At 29.9% G+C, this 16,387-nt stretch overlaps 2 protein-coding genes across 2 annotated transcripts; both read left to right on the top strand.

Annotated features, from left to right (window-relative positions):
- Positions 1-3,235: 3,235 nt before the first annotated feature.
- LOC114424432 lies at positions 3,236-5,656 on the top strand. Its single transcript, XM_028391280.1, has 4 exons — positions 3,236-3,416; positions 3,704-3,919; positions 4,942-5,112; positions 5,287-5,656. Exons 1-4 carry the CDS (start codon positions 3,411-3,413, stop codon positions 5,338-5,340), a joined length of 447 nt encoding a protein of 148 aa, XP_028247081.1. The 5' UTR covers positions 3,236-3,410; the 3' UTR covers positions 5,341-5,656.
- Positions 5,657-9,215: 3,559 nt separating this feature from the next.
- Positions 9,216-14,087, top strand: LOC114421311 (transcription factor stalky-like). Its single transcript, XM_028387181.1, has 5 exons — positions 9,216-9,349; positions 10,569-10,640; positions 11,563-11,823; positions 12,355-12,621; positions 13,664-14,087. Coding segments are annotated over exons 1-5 (852 nt in total). The 5' UTR covers positions 9,216-9,348; the 3' UTR covers positions 13,915-14,087.
- The last annotated feature ends 2,300 nt before the right edge of the window (positions 14,088-16,387 follow it).

A 16,387-nucleotide genomic window follows, 5' to 3' on the forward strand; every position in this document is an offset into this window, starting at 1 on the left:
AACTTTAAAAAGTCGTTCACATTGAGAAAACTTTTTGAGCCATGCGATTAAAATGAAGGGTCAGATATGTGAGGGTGCACCAAATGAGAGGAGATGTATACCATTAAATCATGAACAATCACATAAGAAAATTTGATACAACACTTTAATTCAAAATCTTAAGTTAAAGTTTATGCATCTTTTCTCCATTTATATGATGTTTAAATTTTTTCATTTTTCCTGGACGTGAGAGTTAAGATTCTGAGCCACCCCCACCCCTCTTAGGAGGAAAGAGAAGAGGAGAGAGAAACCAAAAAAATTTGATTCGGTATAGACAGTACACAATAATCTTAAAAAAACATCATATTTAACGGTCAGCCAGTGTTTGTTTCTCACGATGCAGGCAGGACCTATGAAGGTCACGCAAAATAAAAGCCACCTCAATCATATAGATCAAAACCAAACATTACTTTTAATGCTATAAATCAACGGATCTTAATGCAAAAAATACTGAAGCATTGAAGAAGTTTCCTGTGGAATCTGGGTTGTTAGTTTAGTTGTGTTGTTGACCTCTGCAATTTTTAACTTATTGTTGGACCAACGTGTCTAGCAGAGTACTAGCAAGGAGTCACGAGCATTCACACACGCACCGAATGAGCATGCATTTGCACAAAGCACCAAGTTCACAGAGGGTACGCGTGTGAAGAAATAAAGCTAAAACCATCTCTGGCAAGGGGAGCCTTTGGAGTGCCACAAAAAGACGCAATTTACACCTCCTGCTCCTTTCCTCGTGCTTTGTTTCACAAAGCAAATGACTAATATAGTGCACTAGCAGGATATTCATACTTTCCCATGTTCAAAAAGTTACATTTAAATTGTGTTTATTTATCTTTGAATCATACAAAATATCATTATCAATTATTTATTAGTTTTTTTAGCCACTAGTATCCTATTCAAACTTGTAAGATAGTTATGACTCATAAATTTTTTCATTATATATTTAATGATTTAAATTTAAAATTTCGAATTAAACTGAAATAATCTCAGATGAATTGATCCATGGATCGAAGATAACTCTTTATTAATTATAACTTATAAGTATATTAAAATGTAAACTGAATATATACAGTTATGATGGCCAGAGGCCACTCAGTAATCTTTAACTATAGGAGATCCATTTAAAAAAAAAAAATGAAGTGCAAAGGATGTGAGTTTTATAATGGTAGTGTAAAAAAGTAAATATTATAAAATTTAAAAGTCATTTTGAAGATAACATTTTAGTACGAGGCAGAAACTGACAGACAGGTTACGTCCTCTGGTCATATTCCCCATCACACATGTATATACAGACAAAAAGAAAAAAATAAAATCATAGTTTATTCTTGCAAAATTACATGTATCAGAATCTTTAAAATATTAGTATTAAATTAATCATTCTAATATTTTATCAGAAAGGTTTAAGTTGTCTTTATATTGTTTGAATGTCAGTTAGGAAAATTGGAAAGCATTTTTATTCTTAATACAAGAACATGTTTAAATATCCATTAGGTCACCTATCATTTTCTTTCATCCTATTAAACTTAATTTGGTATTTGGTTGTCCCTCAAAGTACTCTTTTACTTAAGGTTGTTATTAAAGCGAGTTTCAACTCAAATTCATATCAAGGATTTTTTTTCTTTAAAAAAATGTTTTTCGTTAGCACTTTTGATTTGTATTTTTGCATTAACTACATAAAAGCAAAAGTACTTTTAATTAATATTATTTAAATAACTTTTATTTCATCAACATACCTTTAAACACAAAATATTCAAATATAAATCATAATATAATAAATTTATTTATTTCTTTTTATCAAATTTAAGTTTAGAACATACTTTTTGATTTAAACTTGTATTTATAAAATTTAATTTAAACATGTAGAATTAAAAAAAATCTAAACATGCACGCATTCTTTTTTCTTCGTCCAATTTTTAATCTTGAAACTTGAGAATTTGTTTTGAAAGTTTCAAAAGCACTTTCTCAACTTTCACAACTATGTTTGGATAAATGTTTGAAATGTGATTTTAAAAATTTCAATGCATATATTTCCAAATTCTAAAGCATAAAATAAAGGAGTATATGATTAATTTAGTCTTTAAATTTATCTTTATTGTTATTTTAAACTTAAACAAATCCTTGAAATCAAATTTTTCTCTCATTTTGGTCCCCATATGAAGACTTAAGTAATAATAATAATAATAATAATAATAATAATAATAATAATAATAATAATAATAATAATAATAATAATAATAATAATATAAGTTTAGGGATCAAAATATAAAAAATAGATTAATTCAGGGAATAAAATGAAATCCTAAAAACATTTAGGAATTTGTTGAAGTTTTTCTTAATTTCAGAGACTAAAATAATAACAAGATACAAATTTAAGGACTAAATGCATGTTTGAACGTTTTCAAATTAACTTATGTATGATTGCAAATTGATTTTACAAAAGCAATCCAAATTTTACTTTTATTACAAAAATGAATTTCAAGCAAAATTTTAATGTGCAAACATACTTTAGAGGATAATTAAATATGTCACAAAACTAAATTTACTCTTCAATAAGGAAAAATCAAACATTTTCTGTTTGAAGCACCCCAAACAAAAAAAGAAATCATACATAGCCTATATTGGCCGTTTAATAAGGAAAAAAAAGAATTTGTTGCTTGGGGAAGAAGAAGTACTATTAAGCTCTACTAACATCCAAACATGCGTGTCATATGTAAACATAACCTTAGGCTTTTGTAAAAATGGACACAGTGAGATTTTTATTCTCTAAGAAATTAATTTATTTATACAACTTCTAAATTACCAAAATGCTCTTGAACTAAATATTTGAAATGCTAATTATAACAACTATCACGGTGAAAAGTATATACCAACCACCTAAATAAAAAGGTTGAAGAACTTGACCTCAAAAAAGAAAGTTGAAGAACTTGTCAAAAAACATAAAAGCTGAAGATCGAATTTAAAATGAATCATAACAAAAGCAACCTACCATGCCCTCTCATTTTCACTTTCTCGACCTCTCCTCCTCACCTTGCATCTTACCTCTATGTCCCTCTGTCTGAAACTGTGAAACTTCGTTTTCTGGTTTCTTTCCAATTAAAATTACTTTATTAATTTTGCTTTAGATCCCATACCTCATACCCCATCACCCCAAACTTTTACCCTCTCTCTCTCTCTCTCTCTCTCTCTCTCTCTCTCTCTCTCTCTCTCTCTCTCTCTCTCTCTCTCTCTACTTCACATACTGTCACAACCCACATGCAGTATTCTCTTTTTAAAGCACAGCCAAACACACACTCACACACACAACAAAGATCATCATCCCATTTCCAAACCATTCTTTGAAACTCAGGCTTCACTACTCCCTTAGTTCAGTTGCAATGGAAGTAAGTCTTTTTCTCATGTCTTCAACTTAATTAACTCATCTTCTTAATTGCTATATGCTTTGTTATGGTTTTTTTATCGGTCAATCTTAGTTGTTAGCTTTATGTTAGAATATTAATGAGAGCTTGGAACCCACAACTTCTCCTTCCTTCTCCCATCAATCCTTAAACCCTTTTCTTCAACCACAAAATAAATCTTATAACTCTGGTTGATCATGCAAACTATATTGGTTCCTCTATGGTTTCTAATTATTTTTCTTTTTTCTTTTGTGTGTATGTTTGTGTAATAGGAATGGTACTACAAGAAGAGCCAAGTGCCAGCATTTGGGAGTTGGGATTGGAACGATAACCTACCTTTCACACAGTGCTTCGAGTCAGCGAGGCAAGCTGGTTTGCTACGATGTAGTAATTACTCTGAGTCTGAGGAACGTGACCTTTATGTTACAGGGGATTTGTACGAGAATAATGTTGTCACACCCGCCATGATCGTTGTTCCTCGCAGAAGGGTATGCATATATCTATGTGTCACTAAACCTCCTCTTCTTATATTTTAATTTTGGATAAAGAAAACAAAATGCTATGCTCGACAACAACTCCCATCCATTTCTAATTACCTAACTAATTTTGTTTATTGTGTATTTTGTTGTTGTTAAAAAGCAAAAGAAAAAGTCATTTTACAAAATTAAGAGCTAAAATATCCATAGGGTTAATATCAAGATTCAAGAATTAAGTATGAAGATGGAGGCCGGGTATGCCATGCTAATTAGACTTTAATATCTTAGTATATGATTTTTATTTAGTTATTGTAAAAATCTAAAATATTATCCTATATATATAATACTTTATGATTAGGTGTAAAGACTATAATTTAATATATATATATATATATATATATATATATATATATATATATTTCCTCTTGATTATTTTAAGAAAAAATATAATAATTTATCCGTGTTGTTTTTTTTATCTCGTTTTAATTCTATTTTCTTTGTTCTTTTTCCTTTTCACTCCTATCCATCCTATTTTAGGATGCACACTCACTAGTGTTATTTTAATTTCATATTTTTTTAAAAAGAAGTGAAGGGCCTGAAAAGAACATGAAATTATCAAAGTACGTGGTCAGGAAACGTAATTCAACATCATAATCATACCTGTCGTGGGGTTAGACCGTGAGTGTTAAAGCAATTTTGCCTTTATCTCTGATTCCTCCATGGATGGTTGGTCCCACTCTATAATGGGGCCTCCTGAGTTCTAATTATTAAATGACCTCCATGATCCACGCGTCACAGAGCGTGTGAAATTATTAACACGGGCGCTCGCTGGTAATAACAAGTTCTTTTTTTCATGTGCACTAAAGACTGATGCAACATTAGACAAACCAAAGTATTGAAATTTTTATTAAATGAAGTAACTTTGTTATATGAGAATTCATGGGTAGAGAGACACGTAGCCTCAAATAGGACTTTATGTAAAGCAAGAAAATAATTGTTTTGGTTCTTAAATTGATGTGTTTTTGACATTTCAGGCAAATGTGGTTGACCAGCATGAAAAAGAAACGAAATTAAAGAATTGGATCAGTGATGATGTGGATAGTGAATCACCCAGCCCAACTCCACTGCCAAGGCCAACTTCAAAACCCGTTGATGAGGACTTGTACAAGATCTCACCGGGGCTTGTTTATGCCAAAGCTAAAAAGGTCCAACCCTACACACACACCTTTTTACTTCTTTAACCTACAACTAAGATTTTAATTTGTAATTGGTCTAATTTTGCTTACTTTCCTTTTCCAAGTTTTCAACTCTTTGCATCTTTTGATAAAGTTTTGATCACTTTCTAATTTTGTGTTTTTTTCTCATTTTATTGGGTGCAGAAGAGAGGGTTGTGCTTCTTTTCTAGTTGCTTGTTACCAACTTGCATCGCTTGAAAATCAGAGAATGTGTTGATGCCAATGTACATATACCTGAAATAGAGGAATAGATACTTCAATTGGATGATGCTCAAGTAAAAGCAGCATATTTTGAGTCCAAGAAGACTATTATTATAGTCATGACATTGGAATGGTCTTCTTGCCAACTTAGAGGGTTCTTTTTTGTTTCACTTTTTCCTTTTAGTCTTTCATGTACTATGGGCTGAGTTATTGTTATGACTAGAAACTGTGTTTGAAAAGGTGTGTAAAGAATGAAAAAGAAACGGGGTAGTGAAAAAGTTTATCAGTCCATATCAGCTAATTCTTTTGCATATTCCCTATATCTTGACAGAACGATTGCTGAATGGAATGAATCCTAAAACTATCGAAAATTAGTTGCGGTTACAGTTACTTTTAAATTTAGATGAAGTTAAAAAAAATATACATAAGTAATTGAGATAAATTAAATTAAAATTATAAAAATATATATAATTAATTATAACGGTTTTTGAATTTAAAATAAGAAAAGCTAAGAACATGTCATTTTCAAGAAAAAAAATAATGTTGGGGGAGAAGATTCAGATCCTTGTTATACGTGAGGATACAAAGTTTTTTCACTCGTTGGTAGTTTTTCCGTAATAATGAATTTAGTTTTAGATAACAGTAATGAAAAGATAGAGTAGTAATCGTTCAAGTCATTCTCCTATGATTTTTCGAGCAGATGTATCACCTTGAGAATCCAAAAGTACAACATTAGTTGTTCGATCAAGTCATTCTCCTATGATTCCAGTTATAGTTTCATCTAACACTACCAAAGTTAATAGGTTAATCCTATAAAGGCCCAATGAATCAACCTCTAAATCAATCAAACTCTTATGAAGGATTTCGCACATGAAGAAGATAATGTGAGATGAGTTGACCGTTTGAGATACAGTTGAAAATGACCCATTAATACCTACGTATGAGATAGATGGTGAAAGAAAAGAAAAACACTCGAGTGACTGGACTAAGGATGAAAAGAAAAAAGGCAGAATATAGTATCAAAGCTAAGACCATAATAACATTTGCATTGAGTTTTGATGAGTTCTCTAGCTAGTGTATCTCAATGCAAAATAGCTGAGATGTGGGACAATCTACTAGTAGCTCGTGAGGATACAACTAATGTTAAGAAAGCATACATTAGTGCAGGAGTATGAAACGTTGAGAATGAAGAACGGGGAAGCCATTTTGAAGGTTTGAAAGAGATTCACTCATAGTAAATCATTTCATAGGTTTGGTGGTAGGAACACAAAATTCTTTCACACCCCGACTCTCATTAATTAGGCACTAGAGAAATAAGATTCATGGTCTATTCTTGGAGGACAGGTCTTGGTGCCATGTACTGGTCCTGATACATTACGAGCTGAGACTTTGAGGTATTACGAGAACTTATTTGTTTCTCATGAGTCAGTTGCTACTAACCCATTACAGGTAGATTTTATGCCTTCTTTGAATCATTTAAAGACACTTTTAGCAATGAATCGCAACTAATCCAAGACTTTTAGAGACTCTTATTACTCTTATTCCAAAAGTGGATCATCCTACAACTTCGAAGGAATTTTGCCCCATTAGCCTATATAAGGTGATCTATTGGTGACCATAATTAAACTGCTCCTCCATGATCTTATTGGGTCTTTCCAATGTAGCTTCATTCTAGGGAGGGGGACGAAAGATAATTCTATTTGATCCATGTCTCACAACGTTGATCCATACTGTTGGTTACGGGTGTGAACTATATCTCACAGTTCTGATACTGCTCATGACATCTACAATCTCCAGTGATCCATCTCAAATTCCCCAAATGGCTCTCTAAGTTGTAAAAAGTGTCCTCCAACTCTAAAATTGGTACCTAAAAACACAACACCTAAAGCACAACCAATTCCACCAAAGATAAAAAAAAATAGAAAAAATTAACTAAAACTAATTCCTATATGCCACAATAGTGGACAAGTAAAACTAAATGAAATGCAATGCATCACTATTCTTGCCCATTAAATTTTGCATCATATTCATAGGATGAGAGGCAAAGAAGGCTAGACAGCTATTAAAGTGAACATGGAGAAAGCCTATGACAGAGACAATTAGGATTTCCTTTAGTGGACTCTACTTGATTTTGGTTTCCAAGGACAAAGTGTTAGTCGTCTTTTTTTATGTGGGGTTCGTGGTGCTAGTCAGTATCACTATATTCTTTGGAATGGGTCTAAATACCAGCTAGTATGACCACTTCTTTTGTCATACATTCTTTGTTGTTTTGTAGGGCCAATCAATCACAAATGCAAGTGGTATCCGCCACTCTTAATTGTTTTTGTGTAGTATGATGCCTTAAAGTGAATTTAGCTAAGTCACAAATTACTTGCTTTAAATAAGTCAATGGGTGAGAAGGGATAACTTGGTTGAAGTCCTAGGTATTTGACCTACTACTAATATTGACACCTATCTTGGTTATCGTCTTTTAACGGACTGTGTAACAAAGAGAGATTTTTAGCATGTGATAGTGATAATTGTTTTTTACACCTTATTTTGTGAGCAATTATCTTAATTTTTGTAGAATTTTTGTTCATAATTGTGATCTTTTGTTAATAAATTGTATAAACTAGTTTTAGAAACTTAAAAAGATATTTTTTTTAATGTTTTTTGTGTAAATTTTGATGTTACAAGAGGATATTTTGATCATCAAAGATTTAAGAGTTACAGAGATGATCTCGCCACAACAAGATTTGTTTTTGCCATAGCAAAATAGGACCCTTGATAAGCTGGAAATGACGAAGAAGATTTGTTATAGTGAAGTTGAATCTCACCACAACGATTATGCAAAGCTAAAGAACTTGAAGTCAACAAAAACTTGTCCCAACAAGTTAACCTTTTGCCTCGACGAACAAGATACAAAAGCATGTAGATCAAGTGTTGAGTCCTTAGTTCATTAGTATAATTTTGCTGCAGGGAAAACTCTTTAATGCATAAAAAATAATGTGATCTTAGCTTTTTTAAAGAGCTTGTAACATCATTGTAAAAGACTTTTGATTCATTTGTCATTTCTGTGAAATAGAATTTTGAACTCTCTTTCTCTTTTCTACCTTCTCTCTCATCCTCCATTGTTGCTCTTTGAGGATCTATTTGGATCATTCATAAATGAGCTAAAGTTCATAGTTGCTAAGTGATTGAAATAGAATTTAAGTATGTAATCCTTGTTTTTCTTATCAATTATGGTAGTTAATGTGACCTTATTTCAGTTCTATGCTTAAATGCATGTTAGGAGTGATCAATCTAGCTTTTAGGGATTTGGATTACGTGAAAGCAAGTTCAAATCCAATATATGAATTGAAATTGTGCAAGGCTTTGATGTCAGGTTTGGATCAAATACTTGTACGTATTTGTAGAGATTCAGTGATCTTATTCTAAATTTTTTGGTTGCATTGAATTAGAAGATTGATTATGAATGAGTTTTATATGAAGAATTCTATGAATTTCATCTCAACAATAATTTTCTTTGTTTGATTTTATTTTTGCTCCAAAATTTGTGTTTGAAAACCAAAATCAATTTAGTTTCTCCATAATGAATTGACATCACGCTACAACGAAACTTTCATTTTAGAAAAATTGAAACTCATTGAAAAATAGCGTATACTATTTTCATTGAAAAAAATATAACTTTACAAAATACATAATCTCATAATAAGAAATCCATAATTATTTAACATGTTTTAAGTTTTAAAAAAATACTTTGCGTGGCGATTACTCCAACTCTTATTAATGTGGACCCGTTACTATAGCTTTTTTTTTTCTTTCTAATAACTTTATTTAAATATCATTTTCCTTATGCCCGTTTCTACCCTTTGTCTTTAATGTTTTCTCACTATTAAATCTTTTCCCCTTCCCAATGTCTGACAATGTTCTTCATTTCCCTTTATTTTTCCTTTGACTGTTTGGCTCTTTTTCTTCGACAACGCTCTTCCTTTGTGACGCTAGCTATTCTTTGGCAAAGCAGCAAGTATGCCTCTCTTTCTCTCTTCCCATTCTCCATTTTCTTATTTTGTTCTTTTTGTGGTAGTTTGTTCGATACACATATTAATTATTTTACTTGCACATTTGTATTTTTACTTTTTTTATCATATTGTTATTGGCCTGAGAAAATTTGCAATTGAAGATGTGTGTATGATTGGATTTGTAGTGATCCCAAATTTCATTAAAGTTCTATTGTTTATTGCCAGAGTACCAATTTCATTTCTTATTGAAATGGGGGAATTGAATTGACATATATCATCACAATTATATGACTTAATTAATAAATATTGACAATAATTACACTTCTAAGTCAACTTTTGAATTTGCTTTTTTTGGGGTAGGGGGTCGTCATGATTAATCTTCACCAGAAACCTGACTAACCACCTTTAATTGGGTCTCTCAACCACATCTTATCTATCCAAACAACTTATACAAAAATCTTGTTTGAGATATTTGAACCCAGATCCACTCAAATCATCGATCAACACCAATGTAATTTCCCCAATGGTGGTAGCTCTGTACCTTAAGTCGGTTGGCATTGTTAGGGTTATTGCATTTAAGGTATTGTTTGCTTTGGCACTTGGTGGGTCATCACGATTTTATCCTTGAATGATACCTCGGTGGGTTAAGGGAGGAAAGTGTTTATAAACTACTTTTATCCTTAGCTCGTAAGTGATGTGAGATTTTTTGGTGTATCAAATCAAGTATTTTTTTGAGGTTGTTTATTCAAATCCATTTATGTTTGTTTTGACAATCTTAATTGACAATAATAACTTTTAATGCATCTAATTTTATAACACATATAAGGTTAGTTACCAAAATTCATATATGATATTAAAATACACTCCAAATAAGATAGCTTGTTGAAATTTGTCTCTCTCTTCTTCTTTTTTCAAAATATACATATATAGCAACATTTTAATTTTGGTACAAATAAATTAACATTTGAAAAAAAGAGAAAGAGAAAAAAAAAGTTATTTTAGTACAACGATGAATCCTTACAAAAACACACAATGATATGAAAAAATTCAAAATTTTATATATTCATGTAATTATAAAATTGACTTAATTAAATATTACTTTCTCCATTCCATTATTTACTTTTTTTTTTCATTCTATTCTCTCTCTATATATAATTATTTTAGTTATTTTCAATTTCTCCGTCATGAAGATGGTCCTCTACTAACATTTTTTTCTCTCATTAGTGGCTTTAGTAGGTGAACAAAAGCATTCACTCATGGTGAAGAAAGGTCCATGTTCGCATTGCGGAGTTACTCGTAAGTCCTCTCATTCTATGGTTGTTGAAAATTTTGTTAGATTTTATTTCATATTTGGTTTTAAAATATTTTCTTAATTGAAAAATGATGCATGTATGGGCACTACTATGCTATTAGACATCTAGAGAGAATACTCTAAATATGACAGGTGATATAATATAATAAAAACAGAGACATGAAGAAAAAATAAGTGTCAAAGAAGTATATATAGTATAAACTATGCAAGTGTTAATGTATCACTACTTTTCTCAATTAAATCAAGTGCATTGGCTCAATAAATTGCTCCATTTTTTTTAAAAAAAAATGAAAATTAAAGAGAGTAAAAAAAATGTTATTAAATATCAGAAGTGAGTATTCTATCCTAAAATTATATTTATAAAAAAAATATTAATAAAAAAATCAGAATTTGCTCAACATAATTTTTTAGATTTTACAAAGAAAACTTAATGACATAATATCTAAAAGACTTCTAATAAATTAAATATTAAAAGTATTTAATATTTTGGCCTTAAATGTTACGATATCATTTATTGTTATTTATGACATATAATTAATTTTACTATTATTTAATAGCATGTCCAAAAGTTTCCTTTTACTTGATATAAAAAAGTTTTCTTTTGCTTTGAGATTTTTTGTGAGATTTTAAATGTTAGATTTAATTTTGTTAGTTTTACACATTAGTTTTTTTTTTTAAAAAAAATCTCAATTTATTTATATTCTTGAATTACTTTTCATTTTCAAAATATTTCTTTTACGCTTATTTCAGTTTACTTATATACTTCTTTTTTATTTGAATTAATAATGTCCATTTTTATTTACTTTTAAATACTTTAATTAATTTATATGTTATAAAAGTTTGAAGTTACTGTGAAATTATGTGGACCTATTTCTTCCTTGTTCCTATGATATATAATTTGAACAGATACTCCACTTTGGCATGATGGACCAACTGAGAAACCAGTGTTGTGTAGCGATTGTGGATCACAATACAAGTTAAAAGGAAATTTAGACAATTATTTTCCCAAGAATCCCGTTGTTCAGTCATTCCACAATAAGTTTACAAATGTAAATGGTGGAAAACATCTCAATGTTGATGTGGACCAACTTTCAAACTATGTTCCACCAACAACTGATGAAGACAACAATAAGTCAACCCCAAATGTCCATTGCATATCCGCGCAAGGTACCCAACCATTTTATTGATTGTTATTCCATACACATGCAATGCTACTAGAAAATAAAATTCTCTTTCATATATGCTACTTTCGTGTTTGATGTAAGCAACAAATAGTATTTTCTTTTATCCTAATTATAAATAATAATGATTAATTTTTAAATTTATTCAGAATTAAATATTTTTTAATCTTTAATTTATTACTAACTCTATTTACTAGATATTCACTCATTAGATTATATAAATATTAATACTAAATCTCTTAAAATAAAATTTAAATTTATAATAATATTAAATGTGATCATTATTTTTTTTTATGATTTGTACCGTGTTACTATGTTATTTATATATATAGGATGACTAGTATCATTTAATGTTTTTTCCTTAAATGTCATTATATCATTTATTGTTATTTATGACATATAAATAATTTTATTATTATTTAACACATTATTAATTATTTTGAGAGTTTTCTTTTGCTTTGAGATTATTTTTTAAATGTCAGATTTAATTTTTTGTTTTATATATTAAATGGAACAGCTACTCCACTTTTGCGTAACGGACTAGTTGATAAATCGGTGTTGCACAAAGCTAGTGAATTATCCCCCCAAGAAACTCCAGCTTCAGCCATTAATGCCCCCAAGAAACTCCAGCTTCAGCCATTAATCCACAAGAACTTTAGAAATGTAAATGGTGGAAGCAGTCTCAATGTTGAGGATGAGGACCAACTTTCAAACCATATTACACCTGCAAGTGATGGAGACAACAATAAATCAACCCCAAATGTCCAACACATATCACCACAAGGTATGTAGCTATTAACGATGAATATTAATGATGAAAAAAATAGTCTCAAATTTTGTTGTCTTTAATTAACATTTAGAGTCAGATGTAACTTTTTTTCATCTATAACATGTTATGGATAAATAGACATTTATAAACGAAACTAGAGAATTAGGACATATGAGGCATCTTTAATTAAGACACTCTTTATAGAACTTTCAGTAAAATCAACAATATATTACCTTGATATTGAGGTGTACTTAATTAGTTAAGGGTTTTTTATTTGTAATTTAATTATATGGGATTGGATTATGTTTTGTTCTGGTCCAAAACTTTAAACATATCTCTAAATCCAATTTTAATTGGATTCATTAAATTAAAATCAGGGCATAAAAATATAATTAGATTGAGTTGGATGGGATAAATTTGCAAATGGGGTTCAAATTACTTATATCCCTAGAAATTTATAGGGTAAAATACAATTATCGTCCCTCAATCTTTTAAAATATATGGTTTTAATTTCACTATTTTTTAATTGAGATATCGTGTCCTCTACTTTTAAAAAATCTATAATTTTAGTCATTTTATTTTTTAATTTAGACATTTTATTCTTGTGATTTTAGTTTTTTTTATTTTCAGACTTGATTATGTATTTTTTTTAATTTTTTTTAATAAATTAAGTTTGTTAGCAATTAAATAATTTAAAAAAAATATGTGTCATGTGGATAATAAATAGATGTGTCACACAATGTTTACAAATACATCGATGAGGTTTGGAATTGATCACAATGATCAAAATTACATATTTTTCAAAAGTAAAAAATAAAAGACTAAAGTTATAAACTTTTTAAAAGTGATAGATGAAATGTTTCAATTAAAAAAAATAAGAGATTAAAATCATAAATTTTAAAAAAATAAAAAAATAAAAATTACATTTTAACCAAATTTATAAGCTACAACCATTATCTATGGTGAATAATAGTATTTATTAATTAATCACGTTGCTGGAGGTAACTAGTTCGTTATATATCTCTAATGATAAGAAGCTTAAATTAATTTCTTTCAGATTTTGGGAGCAAAATCCCTTCAAGGAAACGGTCACGGGTGGTATACCTGACACCATTGAAGGAGTGTATGGAGGAGCTTTGGAAATTACATAGAAATTATGGAAGGCATGCAGAAGAGCGTATATTGGAGGATAATGTGAACAACTTCATACCCGAAAATGAGATAGCAGGACTTGGAGCCATTCTTCTTAAGACGGATCATGATGTTGCAGCTTCTGCAGATACATGTGAATCATCCACAGATGATTGAGGTTTTTGTATCTAACATGTGTTTTGCACACATTCGACTTAATTGCACAATTAATATTTGGATTTGATTATGAATTAGACTTAATTAGCTTGCAAAAGCTACAAACTGCAAAGTAAGATGCATGTCTTTCGCTAAATGTTATGATTATGAAATGCGAAAATAATATTTAGTACTTATTATGGACCAACAACGTACTGTTATACATATATATGTGTGTTGGTGTTAAATGCGCAGATATAAATTGTTGTGATAATTATATATATTCCCTTACAAAGTTACTACTAGTGTTTGAAAAGTTATCCGCTATATATATATATATATATATATATATATATATATATATATATATATATATATGGATATCATTTCTCAACTAGTATACGATATGAATATAGTATTGCATTACAGAACGTATATATATATATATATAAGTTGTTTCTAAAATTGACAAATTTTTCTTCTTGTAATAATCACTTGATGCTTACAATGTTCTAATTGATAAACAGATTGATCAGTGACAAAAAAAAAAAAAGAAGCATGCATAAAAAATATAAATTAACATCTTTGCATCGGTTTGAAATGATTTTTAGTTGAGTTTTAAAAACTAATATATACAAAAACATAAAACCAAAAACTAATATATGCACAAACATACATATTCTTCTATTATTTATAGAAACATATAATTTTTAAAATAAATAAAAATATGTATGCTTGTGTATATATTAATTTTTTGTTGTATGTTTGTGTAAAAATTTCTAATCCCTTCTGTCATTTTTGGGGGAGTAGACAAGCTATCCCATCAAGACTAACTTGTTTTGTCATTTCTATTGTAAATTTCTATAAATTCTTATTGTTCTACTTATATCCTAAAGTGGAAGAAAAAAGAGCTTGAATTAATTTCTTGTTTGAGAACAGAGTTGTTGTTGGAAAATGATTAAAATATCTATGTAGACAAGAATTTATGACAGTTTTACATTTTCAGAAAATTTAAAGTCTTTCAAGTCATTTCTAACTACCACAAAAAGATTTTACATATTGAGAAATATCCAAGTTTCACATCGGCTACCTCAATCCTTGGAGTGCGGCTTATATATTTGTTGGGCAACTTCACTTAATGCCAATTGATTTTAAGGTGAAATCTAACATGATATCAGGCTCTAACCCTGAGATCTCATCAAGCCCAACAAATGCGGGGCGTGAAGGGGGTGTATTGGGAAATACCCAAGTCCCACATCGGCTGCCTCAATCCTTAAAGTGCAGCTTATATACCTGAGCACCCACCATTTGTGGTTCACACACCAAGCCCAATAAATGCTGGGCGTGAAGGGGGTGTATTGGGAAATACCCAAGTCTAACATTACATATGTTCTTTGTCATGGAATTCTCACACCAACCAAATTGTACTTGTGGCAAGTGGCATAACAGCTAATTTAACAGCAGATCATCACAAATGGACTAAATCATAAATAGATTTTTTTAAAAAAATTATGACCGGTCAATTTTTTTTGAAGGGCCAAACATGGAAACTGACATAAAATGAAGGAAAAAAACTTAATTAACTGTATTATTAATATTTTCTTGGCATTCAAATTAAATAATATTTTATTGGGTGAAATTAACATGAGCAAAGGTAAAACTAGGCTTGGTATGTAATCTATATCATATACGTACGATATATTGGGTGAAATTTTAACATGTTCTACTTTTTTTTCTCTTTGACTGCACAACATTACTTGTTTTCCAGATCTTAACATCACCAAGATACTGCCATATTTAGTCAATCGCAATATTGGAGAACCTTATATTAGCAACCAATAACTTGGAATACGATGATGATCGATTCTCAATAATTGAGTCCAAGAATTCTCAATTACATGTTCCTTCATTTGTCATACAACAAAACAGGCCTCTATAAGAGAAAGAGAAAGAATCCCAAAATCCCCAATTTTAGATCGAATGGATTAAAGTTTCTATCATTAGGAGGCAACATAATATGTGTATATGTCTCCTTCATTAGATAAAGTGAAACAAGCAGATAGTGATTCTTGTCCCCAGAGGAATGAAATGTCAACCAATTAAGTGTATCCTCAAATATAAACCATCAAATTGGTTCTAGAGAAAGATGGGGAAAATCGGCAAATGTTGAATGTTTCTCCAACAATCGTTACCAATGTTGAATGTATCCTCAACTGCTCATGAAGTATCATTATAATCATTATTGAAAATGACTGTTACTACCTTGTAAGTGTCCGATAAGCTATCATAGTTAGGTCTGTTAAAAAAATCCAATTATATAAAATTAATCCATAATCATTCACATCCAAATTACTTTAAATCCATTTTAATAGATTTGTTTTATATCCAAATCCAGCTTTTGGATTATAAGTCTATCCGTTGTCTAGTTTTTTTTTGTCTTTTCTCATCTATCAGTTAGAACTTCTCTTTTCTATAAAAAAAAGAAGAGAGAGAA

This window comes from Glycine soja, chromosome 8 (assembly GCF_004193775.1).
Source record: "Glycine soja cultivar W05 chromosome 8, ASM419377v2, whole genome shotgun sequence".
Classification (NCBI taxonomy): domain Eukaryota; kingdom Viridiplantae; phylum Streptophyta; class Magnoliopsida; order Fabales; family Fabaceae; genus Glycine; species Glycine soja.